The following is a 21,531-nucleotide window of genomic DNA, read 5'->3' as shown; positions in this document are numbered from 1 at the left end:
TACATATGGAACATTTCTGGGATCTTTTATTTCAGCTCATGAAACATGGGACCAACACTGAGTTGCTTCGGTTGCCCGAACGCCTACTTGTCTGGTCTGTGTTGAGCAGACACGGAGAGAACACAGTTGCTGCTCAAGGCACAGTATCTCACCCTGAAAATACATGATCTAAGTGATTGATAGTTGGTGATTAGCAGTCATAAAAGTATGCCTTGTTTACTTTGAACTACTAAAATTGTGATTGTCAGACAGCAGCTCTACAGAGATGAGATGACTTGGAACGAAATAATCAAATAAAACTAAATGTAATATACACAAGTTAAATATTTTAAAGGATAGTTAAATGATAAGTCCTATGATGGTAGTGACTGCCCATTACTGCTTATCTTAATTGTTTTATTCTGTTACAAGTGCCGCAGCGGTTTAAGGCACTGCATCTCAGTGCAAGAGGCGTCACTACAGTCCCTGGTTCGAATCCAGGCTGTATCACATCTGGCCGTGATTGGGAGTCCTATAAGGTGGCACACAATTGGCCCAGCTTCATCCGGGTTTGGCCGTCATTGTAAATAAGAATTTGTTCTTAACCGACTTGCCTAGTTAAATAAAGGTTCCATTTTTTACAGCATTCAGAAAAATTTACGAAAATCAACAAACCTAGATTTCTTTTATAATCGAACAGACCTCAAAAAGCAATTATTGGCATTTTGACCAATCAGATCAGTCCTTTGCCAAATAATTGGGCAAAAGATCAGAATTGGGCTGCCTGTTTAAACAGCTTTCGATTTTCCATTTGAATGAATAAAAATCAAAATTGCACTCTTTTGACAAGAAAACAATTATTTCCCGAGGGGCTGGGTGGGACAAGCTTCAGAATAAGTCCCTTAAGTAAATAGTTACCTTTTCCATCTAGAGAAGTTGTTAATCATTAATGGATAAGTTGTCGTGGCACATTGCCTCACTTATTGGCCCTGGTTATAGATAAGTGTTATTTGTAGCTTACACCCCAATCATGAAGTGTTTTTTAAATAGAGGTCCTCGGGATATTAGACAACCTTCAGAGCTCACAAGAATTCAACTGAATCCATAAATATTTACCATGGGGTCACAAATCCTTGAGCCTGGTAAATGAGATGAGTTACTGAAAATGAGATTTGTCAAATATCAACTTATATTTATGGAGCATGCATTTCTTGCAGAATAAGCACAAGAGGGCAACAATTCAACATTTTTTTGTAGATTGGATGTAATTTATCGTGCCAAATCACACAAGGGGAGCTTTTTTGTGCCAACATGTTAGATGGTTTAGACCTATCAACTTTCCCATAAAATATTAATAGCTCCACCCTGCTTCCTGATAGGCTAGGTGGAATTGTATCCCTATTGCTACCTACCAACCGTCTAAGATGTGCATACAGGGTTAATTTGGGATTGGGTGTTGCTTAGTAGAACCAAAGACGGACCCTGTGACAATACTTTCAGGTTGTATCCAACCTCACTTCATTGAAGTAAACACTGATCTGACATGACAAGGAAAGCTTGCTTACACCAATTCAATGTCAGATCAGTGATTACTTCAAGGAAGAAAGGAAACATTGAGTATTCAAAAAGGAATTATTTGGTTGAACCAGAGACAAAGGAAGAAAATATCTAAACTCTGTAGAACTATTGTGTGTACCAAGTGCACCATCTACTGACTGAAGTACAAATAGTCTTCAGATAAAGTACACCAACACATTACAAAAGGGTAAGAATAGACCACAAAAGAAAGCAAAAGACCTGATGTGACTTTATCTAAATAGTGATGACCATAGAAATATTGTTTAAAATGTTCAGTTAAAATTATTCTATTGCTGAGAGAAAATTGGAAATTGATGAATGTCATACCTGCCAGTATCATAATCTGTGCAGGGCCAAGAACAACAACAGTTAAACTAACGACAAGAAATTAATTTAATTGTTTATACAGAGAAGAGGAGCCAGAGAATACCCGAGAGTGACTCCTGAGGATATTGCCTACCGGTTTACTGGGTGGCCAGACCACCCATAAATACAACATTTACAAACAGCCAGAGACTGAGAATTTCACTTGCGATACCAAATCCTCATTTTCTTCTCTCTCTTTATTTTCTTCTGCAACTGGAGCGTCCCGTAGAGAAGGGCCTCTGCTGTGGGAGGGCAGCCTACAAGAGGACAAGTAAACAATCAATTTGAGTCAAATGTTTTCTATAAAAATAAAATAAAATCTTCAAAAGAGCTATTGTTGTGATTTGTTTCTTTTCCACATTGCTGTACATACATCCGGGACAAAACATTATTTGTTTCATAATTTAAAAAACAATGAGATACCTGGAACGTATATGTCCACTGGTACGATACGGTCACACCCTCTGACCACTGCGTAAGAGTAGTGGTAGTAGCCACCACCATTGGCGCAGCTGAAGGACAGAGTAATAAGATAAGTGGCTCAACTAACAGTTAAATATGAAATGCAAGATGAATGTCAACCAACACTGTAAATCTTGGTGTGGGGAAATAAATCACAAATCAGTAGAAGCAGATAACTTTAGGGAGGTTATGTTAAACAATCAGGTGTTATTTAAATGGAAAAGTTCAGGCGATCATGAGATCCATTTCAAACTAGATAACCACTAAAATGTTTCTGTTTAAATCTAATCATATTACGACAATACTTTACCTTCCCATGGAAATGACATATCTTGGCTCAGGCATCTGGTCATAAACCTAGGGGAAATAATGAACATCATGGTGAATTCATACACTCAATAAAAGCAAATACAGAACTCCTTTCTCCAAAGAAACATGTCCTTCAGTCAAATACCTTGCGCAAAGCGGGGGCCATCTTGTTGGTCAGGGTGCCTGCCACAATCATGACGTCGGCCTGTCTGGGGCTGGCTCTGAACACCACTCCGAACCGGTCCATGTCATAACGAGGAGCCGCCATGTGCATCATCTCCACCGCACAGCACGCCAGTCCAAACGTCATGGGCCATAGGGAGCTCTAACGTAGAAACACACAAAGACAGATTGCCTTGTAGACTTATCAGTCCAATCTGAACAAAGATCACTGAGTCAGTCAATGCTTTCCCTTATTCATCTCTGGTGAAAAGAAAAGTGAGATATGGCTGGCCCCTACCTCTTGGGCAAAACATTTTAGTGCCCCCCCCCCTCTTGATGGCAGAGAATAAAAAAATTGCAAGTTGTTTCAAAGCTAATTTCCTGCAATTCTACACATTTTGCCATGACTTATGCCATGTTAACGTGATATCTGAGTGAGAGTGACTAACAGAATACAATTTTATTGGTCACATACACATGGTTAGCAGATGTTGCAAGTGTAGCGAAATGCTTGTGCTTCTAGTTCCGACAGTGCAGCAATATCTGAGTCTGAGTCACTGGCTTACTGGTGCTCTTCCATGCCGTCCCTAGGAGGGGTGCGTCACTTGAGTGGATTGAATCTCTGACGTGATCTTCGTGTCCGGGTTGGTGGTTGAAGATATCCCTCTAGTGATGTGGGGGCTGTGCTTTGACAAAGTGAGCGGGGTTATCCTGCCTGGTTGGCCCTGTCCGGGTGTATAGTCGGACGGGGCCAGAGTGTCTCCAGACCCTCCAGTAATTTTGCTGAAATAGTTTGTGTCGGGGGGCTAGGGTCAGTCTTGTTATATCTGGAGTATTTATCCGGTCTTATTCAGTGGCCTGTGTGAATTTAAATATGCTACCTCTGATTCTCTCTCGGAGGACCTGAGCCCTAGGGCCATGCCTCAGGACTACCTGGCCTGATGACTCCTTGCTGTCCCCAGTCCACCTGCTGCTCCAGTTTCAACTGTTCTGCCTGCGGCTATGGAACCCTGGCCTGTTCACCGGACCTGCTGTTTTCCAACTCCCTCTACCGCACCTGCCGTCTCGACATCTGAATGATCGGCTATGAAAAGCCAACTGACATTTACTCCTGAGGTGCTGACCGGTTGCACCCTCTACAACCACTGTGATTATTATTATTTGACCCTGCTGGTTATTAATGAACGTTTGAACATCTTGGCCATGTAATGTTATAATCTCCATCCCGCTCAGCCAGAAGAGGACTGGTCACCGCCTGGTTCCTCTCTAGGTTTGTTCCTAGGTTCCTGCCTTTCTAGAGTTCCCCCTCCTCGCCACCATGCTTCTACATCTGCATTGCTTGCTGTTTGGGTTTTTAGGCTAGGTTTCTATATAGCACTTTGATATCAGCTGATGTAAAAAGGGCTTTATAAATCAATTTGATAGATTACATGTTAGAATAACCAAACCGTTCCACAACCACGTAATACACACAAATAAGTAAAGGAATATATACATATAAAAATACGAATGAGCAATGACATAGCGACATTGGCAAGATGCAATAGATGGTATAAAATATAGTATATACATTTGAAGTCAGAAGTTTACATACACCTTAGCCAAATACAAATACATTTAAACTCAGTTTCACAATTCCTGACATTTAATCCTAGTAAAAATTCCCTGTTTTAGGTCAGTTAGGATCACCACATTATTTTAAGAATGTGAGATGTCAGAATAATAGGAGAGAGAATGATTCATTTCAGCTTTTATTTCTTTCATCACATTCCTAGTGGGTCAGAAGTTTACATACACTCAATTAGTATTTGGTAGCATTGCCTTTATATTGTTTAACTTGGGTCAAATGTGTTTTGGGTAGCCTTCCACAATAAGTTGGGTGAATTTTGGCCCATTCCTCCTGACAGAGCTGGTGTAATTGAGTCAGGTTTGTATTCCTCTTTGGTTGCATAAGTTTTTTCAGTACTGCCCACAAATTTTCTATAGGACTGAGGTCAGGACTTTGAGATGGCCACTCCAATACCTTTTTTGTCCTTAAGCCATTTTCCACAACTTTAGAAGTACGCTTGGGGTCACTGTCCATTTGGAAGACACATTTGCAACCAAGCTTTAACTTCCTGACTGATGTCTTGAGATGTTGCTTCCATATATCCACATAATTGTCCCTCCTCATGCCATCCATTTTGTGAAGTGCACCAGTCCCTTCTGCAGCAAAGCACCCCCACAACATGATGCTGACACCCCCGTGCTGCACGGTTGGTATGGTGATCTTCGGCTTGCAATCCTCCCCGTTTTTCCTCCAAACATAACAATGGTCATTATGGCCAAACAGTTCAATTTTGGTTTCATCAGACCAGAGGCAGTTCTCCAAAATGTATGATCTTTGGCCCCATGCGCAGTTGTAAACTGTATTCTGGCTTTTTTATGGCGGTTTTGGAGCAGTGGCTTCTTCCTTGCTGAGTGGCCTTTCAGGTTGTCGATAGAAGACTCGTTTTGCTTTGGACATAGATACTTTTGTACCCGTTTCCTCCAGCATCTTCACAAGGTCCTTTGCTGTTGTTCTGGGATTGATTTGCACTTTTCACACCAAAGTACGTTTATCTCTAGGAGACAGAATACGTCTCCTTCCTGAGCGATATGACGGCTCTGTGGTACCATGGTTTTTATACTTGCGTACTATTGTTTGTACAGATGAACGTGGTACCATCAGGCGTTTGGAAATGGTTTCCAAGGATGAACCAGACTTGTGGAGGTCTACAAAAAAAAATCTGGGGTTTTGGCTGATTTCTGTTGACTTTCCCATGATGTCAAGCAAAGAGGCACTGAGTTTGAAGGTAAGCCTTGAAATACATCCACAGGTACTCCTCCAATTGACTCAAATGATGCCAATTAGACTATCAGTAGCTTCTAAAGCGATGACATCATTTTATGGAATTTTCTAAGCTTTTTAAAAGGCACAGTCAGCCTAGTGTATGTAAACTTCTGACCCACTGGAATTGTGATACAGTGAATAAGTGAAATAATATGTCTAAACAATTGTTGGAAAGTTTCTTGGAGGGCCATTGTGGTTTTGGCTAGAGGGGGTATACACAGCTGTGACAATAACCGAGGAGAATTGTCTTGGGAGATTACACGGTCGGCATTTGATTGTGAGGAATTCTAGGTCAGGTGAACAAAAGGACTTGAGTTCCTGTATGTTGTAACAATTACACCATGAGTCATTAATCATGAAACATCCACCCTTCTTCCCGGAGAGATGTTTACTCCTGTCGGCGCGACGTACAAAGAATCCAGGTGACTGTATTGACTCCAACAACATATCCCGATTGAGTCATGTTTCCGTGAAACAGAGTATGTACAATCCCGGTCTCTCTGGAAAGCAACCCTTGCCCTAATTTAGTTTCTACCTTGTTATCAAGAGACATTGGGGAGTAATATACTCGGAAGCGTTGAGTGAAGTCTGACCAGAAGAGAGCTCCGTCTACCTCTTCTCTGGCGGTGTTGTTTTGGGTCAGCCCCTAGAATCAGCTCAAATGCCTTGGGTAGTTCGGACAAAGGATCCGCTTCGGGAAAGTCATTTTCCTGTTAAGTTCACGCCACTCTGATATCTAATAGTTCTTCCCGGTTGTATGTAATAACACCTAAGATTTTCTGGGCTAACAAATAATAAATAAATACAAAATACTGCAAAGTTCCTAAGGACTAGAAGCGAGGCAGCACTCTCTGTCAGCACCATTTTGTAAAATGTGGGTCAGGACCCGTGGGCATGTGCCCGACTGTCAGTGATTAACAAAATAAAAACTTCTCACGCACAATCAAATGTAGAAATTGCACCTTGTGTATTCTACTTTTCTGACTCAACAGTAAGTTGAGACCCGACTGAGTGCCAAAAAAGAAAAAAAAGCTTAAGGCTGGATTAGAGGAATGCCTGTGATCATACGGTGCTGCCCTCTATAGTTAGTTTAATCATTTTGACAGTTGTTTGACTGGCAGCCAGTCAGCCACAGAATAGAATATGTCACAAAGATGTTTTAGATGGAGGGGTGCACTTCTTGATTTTCTTATTGAAAGATTGACACAAACATTCAAAATGGACCACATGCCACTGAAGAACATAGAGTACTTGCGGTGTGACATTGACTTACCCTGCGTGCCCAATTCACCAGATCATCCAGCTTAGTGATAACATACTCTCCCTTGCTGCTTGTTACTGCAGCGGGCTTGGCAGCAGCCACCGCTGTGCTTTTCTCTCTGACTGAAACCACACTGGAAGAAAAGGAGGTAATATGAAGTACTCAAACAAATATTTTGACAAATTGAGACGTTTACAGGACCTCCCTTACCATGTAGCATTGCCACTTTTAGCAATGTGGTGTAGCGACAGGCACGGTTGTATCGCAAATACTGAAATAGATCTGTGTGGTAGAAAAAGATTAGGTAATACGACCTTACAATACAACAGACTAACCATCAAGACAAACTAAATGGTATTAACAATACACAAATTACACTACTTTAAGGATTTTACAAATAGAGCAAACATTTCATAAGGTTACAGGTGATTTCAAAACAGAAAGAACCTGTTACTAACTATAGTAAATCCTAGGCCTGTCTTAGTTTAAATCACCTTATCTGCGTAATTTGCCTAACGTTATGCTTACCTTGATGAAAAGGTACCAAACGCAGCGAGGCGAGGAACTGCACAGGAAAGACAAAAAAAAGCACAGATGTCAACAAATGTATCTATAGGTTGTATTTAGATAACGTAACGGTTACTTGCGGGACACATCGAAATATTGGCTATAGAAAAGGCAGTGCGCTTTCTTGGGTGATATAATAAGCTGACTGACGTTTGTGATAGAAATATTAATAGCGACAGTAGCTACCATCCATGCTTTACAAATGTTTTATTTAACTAGGCAAGTCAGTTAAGAACAAATTCCTATTTACAATGGCGGCCTACACCGGCCAAACACGGACGACGCTGGGCCAATTGTGCGACGCCTTATGGGACTCCCAATCACGGCCGGTTGTGATACAGCCTGGATTTGAACCAGGGTGTCTGTAGTGACGCCTCTAGCACTGAGACGCAGTGCCTTAGACCGCTGCGCCTCTCGGGAGACCCTAACTAACATTACTTAACTAGCTAGCACTATGAGCCATTGCTCTTATGTAAAACAGGGACATGTATTGGTCTTTACTAGATTTACCACTGAGACGTTAATAACCATGCACAATGTCTGAGAAACTTCACGCGTGCTAGCTTTCTAGCTAGCTAACTACACGAACAAACAGAAGTTGCTAACTAGCATATAGTTGTTTCTGATTAAGCCAGGGGTTCTGGAGTGCTAGCAGCTAACTAGCTTGCAAGGTCAGGGAATACAAACAGTTGTGATAACAAAAAAATGTCACGAACAACCAATATAATAAATGAATCGGAAACGATACAAAAGTGTAATATTTGTGAGATAAATTAGTTAGATATTTTCCAGAATGATATGTTCCAGTAACTCGCTTTACGTTTTAGCCAAAACATCACTCACCCACCAACGCCGCCATCATAAGCAAATATAATAGCTAGGACTTCCGGTGACTATGCTTACACGATAGAACCATTTGGGGCGCTCTCTTCCATATGATTTTATTGACAGGACTACAAAAATGTCTGTATATTAGTAAAACGTAGGCCTATTGATTGGTCTGAACTTTCGAAGTGAATTGCTCAATGTAAAAAACAAAGGTGTAGAAAATAATGTCACATTAGCCAGTGGATCCATGGGGTAAGAAGTAGATCAGAACAGATCCAGGATCAGTTTACACAACCCAAATCATAGCCCATTACAACGCAAAACTGACTTCATAATGCGATAATTGGGCGCCAATCTGTGGCGGGAATATTTATTGATCATGCGCATGGAGGCCTGTTCGAATGTCAAACAACAACCGTTAGTGATACAACGTTGTCAAAATCACTTAGTCATGTTGGAGGCATGAGAGTTATCAAAATGAAAAGGTTGTTTCCTTAAGACTAAAAATAAATCAGCTGAACAGTTAAAAAAAGAAGCCAGCATGAGGTACCTGTACATTAGTTGCTCTTTGTGTATGGTGTATGTGTGCACAATTTACGCAGAGGTCATCTACACCAACAGTTGGGCTCTATATTTAAGTGGCACTCCTGAACAAATCAACAAGATTGCAAAGAAACATGGTTTCCATATCTTGGGAAAGGTAAAACAATTATGTTAATGTTAGTTCACAGTTTATTCATGCAATATAATAATTTGTATTTTTTATAGGTAGATATTTTGGCATAATATGACTTGCTAGTAGGATCTCATTTCTTCTGGCATATTATATTTGTAGATATTTCCAGATGGCAACTATTACCATATGGAGCAACGAGGGGTGGCAAAACAATCATTGCAGGCACACTATTTGCATAATCTTCGACTGAAAATGGACCCTAAGGTGAAAAGCCAATAGATCTGTAAAACACTTTCTAAAATTGGCTGTGATAACCAGTCCCAGTATTGCTCTTATTGTGATGAGTGTAATGATCTACCTGTTTCTCAGGTGCTTTGGTTTGCACAGCAATCTGGAAGGAGTAGAAATAGAAGACACTCTTTCACTGTACCCACTGATCCATTTTTCAATCAGCAGTGGTACCTGGTACATGTCAACATTATTCTTTCATTTGTGTTTGAAGTTTATTTCCACAATAAGAAGCTCTTTAGATTTTTATTCTGCTGTTTGAGGGTTTTCTGCCTTGAGTGAAAACATATGGTAAACCTGTTTTGAAAAAAAATAATTGTAACTGTAGGCTTCTGCTTTTCCAGAGTGAGGCCTTTAATCAGAATGTGGTGGCCGCCTGGGCTCGAGGCTACACAGGCAAAGGGGTAGTGGTGTCCATCTTAGACGATGGCCTAGAGACAAGCCACCCAGACCTTGCTGAAAATTATGTGAGCTATCGAGATGATTATTGTTGTAGGGGCAAATTATTGCATTTTGTTAATCATGAAGACAAATGGAAAATGATCCATCAGTAGAAAAAACAACAACATTGCATTGTACCTGTAGGATCCACTGGCTAGCTATGACATGAATGATAATGACCCCAACCCAGAGACTCAATACTCTCTGACCAGACCAAGGAGGTAATTTGGCTGTAATGTTATTAAGATTTTACTACTACAAGACATTACATCATATAACATGTATGATCTGCACTATATGATGACATTCTGCATTGATGAACCCCTTTTGTCCTCTACTCCATAGGCATGGAACACGGTGTGCTGGGGTGGTGGCAGCGGTGGCAAATAATGGGATGTGTGGGGTTGGAGTGGCACATCAGGCCAAGATCGGAGGCAAGTATTAACTATACATTAAATAATTCTCTCTGTTAATAGTATATAAAACAATACGGTAATTATCCTGCTTTAATTTCCACCCTGGCTTCTGCTCTGTTCTGTCCAGGAGTTCGGATGTTGGATGGACAAGTGACTGACCTGATAGAAGCCATGTCCTTAAACTTGAATCAGAAGCACATTGACATCTACAGCGCAAGCTGGGGACCTGAAGATTTGGGGAGGAATTTGGAGGGGCCAAACACATTAGCTAAAGAAGCCTTTATCAGAGGCATAAGCAATGTATGATACAACTTGCACTGGTCATCCTATATTACCTGTTTCATCAGTAGGACCAATCCGTTGGCTGAAGATTCTGGAGGCAAAGTAACTATTGCAGTAAGATTATACAATGAGTATTAAGCAACTTCAATATCTTACAGGGCCGAGGTGGCTTGGGTTCCATTTACGTCTGGGCTTCAGGCAATGGGGGCGCCAGCTTTGACAACTGCAACTGTGATGGCTACACCAACAGCATTTACACGTTGTCTGTTGGAAGTACCACCGAGAAGGGAACTCTGCCCTTCTACAGTGAACCCTGCTCGGCCATTCTAACAACTACCTACAGTGGTGGAAGCTTTCAACACCACAGAATTGTAAGTGTCTTTTTCCCAACTCATACCATGTTATTGTTTTCAACATTCATATATACACTGAACAAAAATATAAATGCAACATGCAACAATTTCAAAATTTTACTGAGTTACAGTTCATATAAGGAAATAAGTACATTAAAAAAAGTAGTTAAAAAAAAAACTAGGCAAGTCAGTTAAGAACAAATTATTATTTAGAATGACTGCCTACCCCGGCCAAACCCGGACGACGCTGGGCCAATTGTGCGCCGCCCTATCAGGCTCCCAATCATGTCCGGTTGTGATACAGCCTGGAATCGAACCAGGGTCTGTAGTGACACCTCCAGCACTGTGATGCTGTGCGTTAGACCACTGCGTCACTCGGGAGCATGGATTTCACATGACTGGGAATACAGCTTTGCATCTGTTGGTCAGAGATACCTTGAAAAGGTAGGGGCGTGGATCAAAAAATCTGTCAGTATCTGGTGTGACCACCATTTGCCTCACGAAGAGCTACTTTGCATGCAAGTTGACCAGGCTGTTGATTGTGCACCTTTGGCAGCGATTACAGCATCAAGTCTTCTTGGGTATGACGCTACAAGCTTGGCACACCTGTATTTGGGGAGTTTCTCCCATTTTTCTCTGCAGATCCTCTCAAGCTCTGTCAGGTTGGATGGGGAGCGTTGCTGCTCAGCTATTTTCAGGTCTCTCCAGAGATGTTCGATCAGGTTTAGGTCCGGGATCTAGCTGGGCCACTCAAGGACATTCAGAGACTTGTCCTGAAGCCACTCCTGTGTTGTCTTGACTGTGTGCTTAGGGTCGTTGTCCTGTTGGAAGGTCTGGCCACTCTACCATGAAGGCCTGATTGGTGGAGTGCTGCAGAGAAGGTTGTCCTTATGGAAGGTTCTCCCATCGCCACAGAGGAACTCTAGAGCTCTGTCAGAATAACCATCAGGTTCTTGGTCACCTCCCTGACGAAGGCCCTTCTCTCCTGTTGCTCAGTTTGGCTGGGCGGCCAGCTCTAGGAAGAGTCTTGGTTGTTCCAAACTTCTTCCATTTAAGAATGATGGAGGCCACTGTGTTCTTGGGGACCTTCGATGCTGCAGAATTTTTTTGTACCCTTCCTCAGATCTGTGCCTCGAAACAATCCTGTCTCAGAGCGCACTGGACAATTATTTTCACCTCATGACCTGGTTTTTGCTCTGACATGCACTGTCAACTGTGGGACCTTATATAGACAGGTGTGTGTGCCTTTCATGTCATGTCCAATCAATTGAATTTACCACAGGTGGACTCCAATCAAGTTGTAAAAACATCTCAAGGATGATCAATGGAAACAGGATGCACCTGAGCTCAATTTCGAGTCTCATAGCAATGGGTCTGAATACTTTTTTATTAATACTTGCAGTTGAAGTCGGAAGTTTACATACACCTTAGCCAAATACATTTAAACTCAGTTTTTGACATTTAATCCTAGTAAAAATTCCCCGTCTTAGGTCAGTTAGGATCACCACTTTATTTTAAGAATTTGAAATGTCAGAATAATAGTAGAGAGAATGATTTATTTCAGCTTTTATTTCTTTCATCACAATCCCAGTGGGTCAGAAGTTTACATACACTCAATTAGTATTTGGTAGCATTGCCTTTATATTGTTTAACTTGGGTCAAACGTTTCAGGTAGCCTTCCACAAGCTTCCCACAATAAGTTGGGTGAATTTCGTCCCATTTCTCCTGACAGGGCTGGTGTAATTGAGTCAGGTTTTATAGGCCTCCTTGCTCGCACAAGCTTTTTCAGTTTTGTCCACAAATCTTCTATAGGATTGAGGTCAGGGCTTTGTGAATGCCACTCCAATATCTTGACTTTGTTGTCCTTAAGCCATTTTGCCACAATTTTGGAAGTATGCTTGGGGTCATTGTCCATTTGGAAGACCCATTTGTGTCCAAGCTTTAACTGATGTCTTGAGATGTTGCTTCAATATATCCACATAATTGTCCTTCCTCATGAAGCCATCTATTTTGTGAAGTGCACCAGTCCCTCCTGCAGCAAAGCACCCCCACAACATGATGCTGCCACCCCCGTGCTTCACGGTTGGGATGGCGATCTTCTGCTTGCAAGCCTCCCCCTTTTGCCTCCAAACATAATGATGGTCATTATGGCCAAACAGTTCTATTTTTGTTTCATCAGACCAGCGGATATTTCTCCAAAAAGTATGATCTTTGTCCCCATGTGCAGTTGCAAACTGTAGTCTGACTTTTTTATGGCGGTTTTGGAGCAGTGGCTTCTTTCTTGCTGAGCGGCCTTTCAGGTTATGTCGATATAGGACTCGTTTTTACGGTGGCTATAGATACTTTTGTACCTGTTTCCTCCAGCATCTTCACAAAGTCCTTTGCTGTTGTTCTGGGATTAATTTGCACTTTTCGCACAAAAGTAAGTTCATCTCTATGAGACAGAACGCATCTCCTTCCTGAGCGGTATGACGGCTGCGTGGTCCCATGGTGTTTATACTTGTATACTATTGTTTGTACAGATAAACGTGGTACCTTCAGGCATTTGGAAATTGCTCCCAAGGATGAACCAGACTTGTGTAGGTCTACAACAAAAAAATTCAGAGGTCTTGGCTGATTTATTTTGGCTGATTTATTTTGACTCAGATGTCAATTAGCCTATCAGAAGCTTCTAAAGCCATGACATAATTTTCTGGAATTTTCTGAGCTTTTTAAAACCTGTTAGAGATAGGGGGCAGTATTTCCCCTTTGGATGAATTGCGTGCCCATAGTGAACTGCATCAAAATCTGTCCTAAATTGCTAATATATGCATATTATAATTAATATTGGATAGAAAACACTCTGAAGTTTCTAAAACCGTTTGAATTATGTCTGTGAGTATAACAGAACTCACAGGGCAGGCAATCTTCCAAACTAGTTTTGAAATCCTGAAAGTTGGGGCAACTTTGACGTCATCGCCCCCTCCCTTCCCAACAAGTTATTGATCTGGAAACACTTCCTATGTCTTCCACTAGATGTCCTCATTCAGTAGAAAGTGTAATGGAGCATTTGCTGTGAACCTTGACCTAATGGGAAGGAAAGTACTAAAGTGTCGCAAAAGATTCAGGTGCTTGAAGGCGCGTATGCGTTCGAGTGATTCGGCTGTTCCAATCAGCCCCAGATGAACATGGATGGCCCGGTTGGAATGCTATTCGATCTGTATGATTATAACATCCTGAAGATTGATTCTGCACTTAGTTTGACCAGTTTCGTCGACCTGTAATATGTCATTTGGAAGTTTTGATGCTGGACCAGAAGTCGTTTTTTGGGCATTTGAGCTGAAAGTGGTAGCAAATGCTGCTACATGGACACTAGAATTGAACATTATGAAACAAAACGATTTATTGTTGAACTAGGACTCCTTGCACTACATTCTGATCGAAGATCATCAAAGGTAAGGGAATATTTATGTTGTAATTTTGTATTTCTGTTGACTCCAACATAGCGGAGAAATATTGTTACGTCTGAGCGCTGTCTCAGATTATTGCAATGTTAGGCTTTTTCCGTAACGTAAAAAAAAAATGTGACACAGCGGTTGCATTAAGAACCAGTGTATCTTTTTAATTATATGTAGAACATGTATCTTTAGTCAAAGTTAATGATGAGTATTGCTGTTATCTGGCGTAGCTTTCTATAATTCCTCCGGACATTTTGGAGAATTTAGTTCCTGTAGGGGAACCCATAGGCTTAAGAATTTTTAAAGGCACAGTCAACTTAGTGTATGTAAACTTCTGACCCACTGGAATTGTGATACAGTGAATTAATTATAAGTGAAATAATCTGTCTGTAAACAATTGTTGGAAAAATGACTTGTGTCATGCACAAAGCAGATGTACTAACCGACTTGCCAAAACTATAGTTTGTTTACAAGAAATTTGTGGAGTGGTTGAAAAACAAGTTTTAAATACTCCAACCTAAGTGTTTGTAAACTTCCTACTTAAACTGAAATGTAAATTTGCAAAAATGTCTAAACCTGTTTTCACTTTGTCATTGTGGGGTATTGTGTGTAGATTGAGGAATTATTTTTATTTAACCAATTTTAGAATAAGGCTGTAACGTAACAAAATGTGGAAAAAGTCAAGGAATACTTCCCAAAGGCACTGTGCAAATATGCATTTAGAATGACAAAGCATTCTGATAAATCTTTGACTAGTTTAGCTTTAGAATAATCATGCTTAAAAAGTAGTCACATGAATGCAAGAGGTTGCTGAAGATGTGTGGAACTTGAAAGAGGTCAATATTTATCTCTCATTCACCACCTACAGCAACAGTAAGCAGAGCCTCAACAAAATACCTGGATGTTGTTTCCCCTCTAGGTCACCACTGACCTGCATCAGTCCTGCACCTCTGACCATACTGGGACCTCTGCCTCTGCCCCTCTGGCTGCTGGGATTATTGCACTGGCTCTGGAGGCAAAGTAACCACTCCTTTGTCTCTGTGCACCTGTAACTCAAGAAACTTATTTGTTGTAAGGCTTTGAGTCATCGAGAAAGATGATAAAATCCCAACTTCTCCCACAGCCCAAGACTCACCTGGCGTGATGTGCAACACCTCGTGGTGCGAGCATCAAGACTGGCAGATCTTCGAACGCATGATTGGCGGACTAATGGTGTTGGGAGACCTGGTGAGACATAAAGCACTACCTTCTATTGTTAGATAGTTAACCATTCAGGGAAAGTGAGATGTGATTTGCTAGACTGTAGGGCATGAAATTTAGTAAAAAAAGAGTGAACTGGCATCTGATTTGCTTTACTATAGTCAGCCATTACTATGGATATGGGCTCCTGGATGCAGGCAGACTGGTGGACTTGGCCAGTAAATGGAAAACAGTCAAACCTCAAAAGAAGTGCACCATTGACCTCATTACCAGATCCTTGTAAGAAAAACACCCTTCTACACTTCTCACTTATGGATAGTTAGTAGGAATACAGCTACCTATCAGTGTGTTCTCCAGCTGTTTACAGTACACATAAATACGATCTTCAGATTTGATTGAGCATGAACTGTCATTCAACCAAATGATAATACCAACTTGGCCGGTTAGATTTGTTGTACTTTATGTCTGTCCGATAGTGAACTCCGCATGAAACTAACATTGAGGTGGAATGTGACAGCTTGTCATGGCACCAGGAATTGGATTCGGTCTCTGGAGCACATTCAGGCACGTCTCACACTGACCTATAGCAGACGTGGAGATCTCTCCATCACCCTCATTAGCCCGAAGAAGACAATCTCCAATTTACTCACAACCAGGTAAGACACAGCCAAGTCAATGGACAGCAAACTTGAAACCAATAAATAGAAGTATGAAACCATTTATAGATAATCTGTCATAAGGAAGAATAAATATTATACATACAGCATAATGGTGAAGTATCAGGGTTTACAATATGCAACGAGAGGTCCAAGTGTAACCCATCTTGTCTTTAATGTACTAAAATATTCCAATCCAATGTTACATCACAGGCCCTACGATAAAACGTCTGCAGGGTTCTCAGACTGGGCCTTCATGAGTACACACTGCTGGGATGAGGATCCCTCTGGATATTGGGTTCTACAGATAGAAAACAACGGAGATTCAAACAACAGAGGTACACGGATTTCAGCAGACATTCTCAAACTGACGAAAAACAACGTTTGTGGACTTTAAGGTGTCAACTTCAATAACACCGCGAGTCTCTTAAAACACATCTCTGGTATCTCAATTCAATTAGTTAATGGCAGAAAGAAATATTATACATCTAATGTGAACTAGAAAAATGTATTGTCATCCTTAACTAGGATTACAAATCAAAAGCACTTGGTGCTGCAGCTGACGTGACAGCAGCTGGCTCTGTTTGGCTCTGGCTTTCATCATCTGTTATAGTCCATATTGTTCAAACACACTCCTTCACATCTCATCAAAATATACTACTTAATGTATTCATGTCAAAACATGAAAATTATTTGTTTTTGTTCCCTGGTTTCCCATAGTTACTATTTATTTCTTTGTGCGCTATACATTATACATAATGAGCATTTTCTACAATGTACTCAGCCACCAACTAGTTAATTGTTTTCTTTGTTCAAAGGATTCCTGTTGAAATTTCAACTGGAGTTGCATGGGACAGCTGAACACATGATAGGCCGTCGCATGGAGAGGGCAGTGGTACAGCAGTGTGCAGCGAGGAACTCTGATGGCGGCTGTGAAGGCAGGCTGCTACATTATTCATTCCCTGAATTTAGTTTACAATGAAACAGTTGCACACACACTGTCATTTCACATTCTGGAAGACATCTAGGAAATGTTACTAACCAAGCAAGTATCCTCTGTTTATAGAGTGCATATACCCACTGTACGGATTTGAGAACAGCTGCCTGATGTCCTGTCCACCTCACTACTATGTATCAAATGGAAACAGCACCCGCTCCTATCAGAGGTGCTTACCCTGCCATCGCAACTGCCTCACTTGTTTCGGCAAACAGGACACAAACTGTCTCGACTGCCCTCCATATTCCACCTTGGATTCTCGTCGCAGTACCTGTAGTCCCCCCGTCTACCCCTGGGACCACAAAGGTAAAGTAACAAATGGCATGGATCGGACGGCAGCGGTTCTGGGTATTCTGATCGGAGGGCCGCTGGTGATTTTGTTTGTCATGTGGGCGATTGCATGGATGGTGAGCAGGTCGTTTCTACCACGTGGTGCTGCCAGGAACCAGGTGGACATCAGCACCAGTCATAGCAATGATGAGTCCAGGGATGTGGAGATGGTGGTATTCAGTATTACAGAAAGCCAGGCAGAGAACAGCGAGAGTACATCTACATTCACCAACATTCCCAATACTTCAAGAGAAACATGACTCACTTCAGTCAGCATAGAATTCATTATTGGCTAATTTCATGTTGACTAACAGAAACAGAGGAAACATTTTACAAATAGCTTTTATTGTTACTTCAGTATCATTCACAAACTTTTGGATGGATAAAAGAAATATATTTTTAAGACCCAAGTTGCATTCAGTGGTTTTTATGAGAGCACATCAGTTGGTAGAATATCCATCCATTTGCAATTATACATTTTAATTCAAAGTACGTCACAGAACATTTTAAATCTAGGCAGCGGAATAGCTTAAAATTACACATTAAGACGGCTTAAAAACTTCCTCCACAACTAGAGGGAGGAACGGCTCTTGCATTTCAGATAATATGTATGAATCCACATAAAAAGGTCCTGTATATGAGGAGCGAAAATACAACTTAAGCCTTTACAGGCTTAGAGGTTAGAGGAATTCTGTGTAGCTTCACTGTACACATATTACAAGAATGGGCTATTTCTGGGATAAGCTTTCTCTTGAAGTTGAAAGGGAAAGTGCTCTCCTCACTGAGTTTCCAAGATGTCTGTGGGTATGACCCTATCTGAATTTGCCACTGGGGCTCTGTAACATCTCCAGAGGCCAGGATGAAGGGGTGGTCTGATTACAGAGTGTGTCCCCAGACCCAAAGAGCAGCTGTCGGAGGCTAATGTCATACAGACAGTACAGATCGAAAGCCACCATGGCAAGGAGCGGGAAAATGGTAAGCCCTGATCCAAAGCCTCTCCAGAGGCTACAAATATGGAGGCACAGCCAGTAGTAGACAAGCCTACAGGAATACAATGAGGAGAAACTCAAAACATGATCAGCTTTGCAATGTCAAACAATGAGCAATGGCTTTAAAACAACTCACCTTCCTTCAACGAAAACTCCAGTCAAAATGGGCACCACCCTAAGCTGCTTTTGAGGCAGGAATGTAGCCCGAACCAACAGATTGAGAATGTAGAGAAACAACTGCTCCATAGATGCATAGACAAACAGCTGCTGAATGGCCGGTCATCCGGGGAGAGCCTTAGCTGCATTCAAAGACCCAGTGCAGAACTGGCACATCGCACCAATCAGCATAGCTAGAGGGAGTGTAATGCAGTGTAAAAAGGCCTTACGTCTCTTAGTATTCGAATTTGAAAACCTAACACAAAACACCTAATGGTCTGTTTGATTCTGTCTGGCATTATGTGTCTTCAGCATCCTTTCCCATCAGTCTTTCAAAATATCTCCCGTTCCTGCTTGACTGCCAATAGGTGAAGGGATTAGTTTTCACCATGTTGTTTTCATCAGTCAGGTCCTTTCAGTGGAAATTAGGAAAGTAATGGAAACTATTAGGACACAGCCCAGGTGACTGGAGAACTAGTTACCGTCATCTTTTCTATTTTAGTTTAAGCTATTTATAAGGAGAGGGAGGAAATTGCCAGTGAACCAGTATGGTTAAAAGTGTTGACAATTAAAGACTAAGCCTTTGACAGACAGATTATGAGGCATTTGGAGAGACTTCTAAAATGGCATATATTGTTAAAATGGATTGCTCCAACTAAATAAGTAGGTTTGTAAAGCTCAGTATACAGGCACCGTTGTTTCAGTCTAACATGAAACAATGATTCAGACATACCCAACAAGATGGGTACTGCAGCTACAGAACAGCAGCAAAGTGTGAAAGTGAGGCAGCTGACCATGTCAGGGCAGTCTGGGGTATCTATGGGAATGTAGAAATAGAGTGCATAGAGACTCCCCGCAGCAAACAGAAGGGAGACCAGGACTGAGCACACAACAGGAACGTGGCCTCTGGCAGCATCTACAGCAGCAGCAGAACGGTACCATGCCTGCCACCTCTGGGACAGCCTCACATAGTCAACTCTAGGCCCTCCGGTGGCAAGCCAAGCAACGGTTGGCCTTCATCAATGGTGGACACCAGATTGTTGGATTCTGGACTCAATCTCTTTGTGTCTGTGTCATTGGCAATGTCTCTCAGAGAGGCTGACTTTGGAGTGCTGATGCAGTTTTCCACCGGGTCTTCCAAATTGTGCACTGTAACAATCAGAGTGGAATAGTTCCATCCTGAACTTCCTCTTCCCCCTCATGTAGTCTTTGCTCTGCCGTGAAGCCCTTGCTGGGTTGCTGGTGGCAGGAATCAAGCTCTATACAAAACTGCCACCATATGTCAATGTTGTGAATAAATAATAATGAATGACACTAAATCTGTTTAATTAGTTGCACTCAAATTAAAAACTAGTTTGTTTATCACTTATGGACAAGTTGATTGGCTGGCAGGGCTTCCAGAGAGAGGTGAGAACCTGTAACAGAGTGAGGAGTAGAGCTCCTCCACTGAAGATTCAGGACTGTCCGACACTGGTGCCAAGGAGATCTGTGTGTCCAAGTTGAGGAACGGGAGAATGACAGCCTGGCAAGATCAATGTCCTGCAGTTGATTGATGATGTCACCGATTGATTCCTTGCCATGTTCTGGCTTGGTGGCTTGACGCCTTGTCAGAGTCGTACAGCCTAGAGAGCAAACAGCAGATAGGCAACTTCACATTTAGTATGTAATCCCTACAATAAAACCTGACAAGTAATATCAGTCATGTTGATATTGCTTGCTTTTCCTCATGGTTTTCTGCCCTTAACCTTGTTCTGAACACCTCCAAAACAAAGGTAATGTGGTTTGGTAAGAAGAATTCCCCTCTCCCCACAGGTGTGATTACTGCCTCTGAGGGTTTAGAGCTTGAGCTAGTCAATCAAGTACTTGAGAGTATGGCTAGATGGCACACTGTCCTTCTCTCAGCACATATCAAAGCTGCATGCTAAAGTCAAATCTAGACTTGGTTTCCTCTATCACATCAGCTGCCAAACTAACTGATTAGATGACCATCCTACCCATGCTAAATTACGGAGACATAATTTATAGACGTAATTTATAGATCGGCAGTTAGGGGTGCTCTCCAGCGGCTAGATGTTCTTTACCATTTGGCCATCAGATTTGCCACCAATGCTCCTTATAGGACACATCACTGCACTCTATACTCCTCTGTAAACTGGTCATCTCTGTATACCCGTCGCAAGACCCACTGGTTGATACTTATTTAGAAAACCCTCTTAGGCTCCACTCCCCCCTATCTGAGATATCTACTGCAGCCCTCATTCTCCACATACAACACCCATTTAAAAAAAACATAACCTTTATTTAACTAGGCAAGTCAGTTAAGAGCAAATTCTTATTTACAATGACGGCCTACACTGGCCAAACCCGGACGACGCTGGGCCAATTGTGTGCCGCCCTATGGGACTCCCAATCACGATACAGCCTGGATTCAAATCTGGGTATCTGTAATGATGCCTCTAGCACTGAGATGCAGTGCCTTAGACTGCTGCGCCACTCGGGAGCCCGAGTGTTCTGTTCTGCCAGTCACATTCTGTTAAAGGTCCCCAAAGCACACACATCCCTGGGTCGCTCTTCTGTTCAGTTTGCTGCAGCTAGCGACTGGAACGAGCTATAACAAACACTCAAACTGGATAGTTTTATCTCAATCTCTGCATTCAAATACTCAATCATGGACACTTGCTGACAGCTGTGGCTGCTTTGCGTGATGTATTATTGTTTCTACCTTCTTGCCCTTTGTGTTGTTGTCTGTGCCCAATAATGTTTGTGTCATGTTTTGTGCTGCTACCATGTTGTCATGTAGTGTTGCTACCATACTGTGTTGTCATGTGTTGCTGCCTTGCTATGTTGTTGTTTTATAAGTCTCTCTTTATGTGGTGTTGTCTCTCTGGTCGTGATGTGTTTTTTTCCTATATTTTTTTACATTTTA

The 21,531-nt window shown here is 41.8% G+C and overlaps 2 protein-coding genes across 2 annotated transcripts; one reads left to right on the top strand and one right to left on the bottom strand.

Moving 5' to 3' along the window:
• Positions 1–1,763: 1,763 nt before the first annotated feature.
• Positions 1,764–8,516, bottom strand: LOC112250753 (NADH-quinone oxidoreductase subunit B). Its single transcript, XM_024421157.2, has 8 exons — positions 8,400–8,516; positions 7,518–7,554; positions 7,200–7,271; positions 7,002–7,122; positions 2,840–3,019; positions 2,696–2,742; positions 2,347–2,435; positions 1,764–2,180 (listed from the first exon to the last, which is right to left on the bottom strand). Exons 1-8 carry the CDS (start codon positions 8,416–8,418, stop codon positions 2,083–2,085), a joined length of 663 nt encoding a protein of 220 aa, XP_024276925.1. The 5' UTR covers positions 8,419–8,516; the 3' UTR covers positions 1,764–2,082.
• A 344-nt stretch (positions 8,517–8,860) lies between these two features.
• On the top strand, positions 8,861–17,720 carry LOC112251547 (proprotein convertase subtilisin/kexin type 4-like). The gene is made up of 15 exons (XM_042322705.1): positions 8,861–9,084; positions 9,220–9,324; positions 9,430–9,525; positions 9,693–9,815; positions 9,934–10,010; positions 10,135–10,223; positions 10,333–10,505; positions 10,646–10,858; positions 15,197–15,297; positions 15,401–15,504; positions 15,639–15,756; positions 15,954–16,133; positions 16,347–16,471; positions 16,952–17,071; positions 17,200–17,720. Exons 1-15 carry the CDS (start codon positions 8,926–8,928, stop codon positions 17,718–17,720), a joined length of 2,304 nt encoding a protein of 767 aa, XP_042178639.1. The 5' UTR covers positions 8,861–8,925.
• Positions 17,721–21,531: the final 3,811 nt, after the last annotated feature.

This window comes from Oncorhynchus tshawytscha, linkage group LG05 (genome assembly GCF_018296145.1).
Source record: "Oncorhynchus tshawytscha isolate Ot180627B linkage group LG05, Otsh_v2.0, whole genome shotgun sequence".
NCBI classification, from domain to species: domain Eukaryota; kingdom Metazoa; phylum Chordata; class Actinopteri; order Salmoniformes; family Salmonidae; genus Oncorhynchus; species Oncorhynchus tshawytscha.
This window is presented reverse-complemented; position numbering and strand designations above follow the sequence as displayed.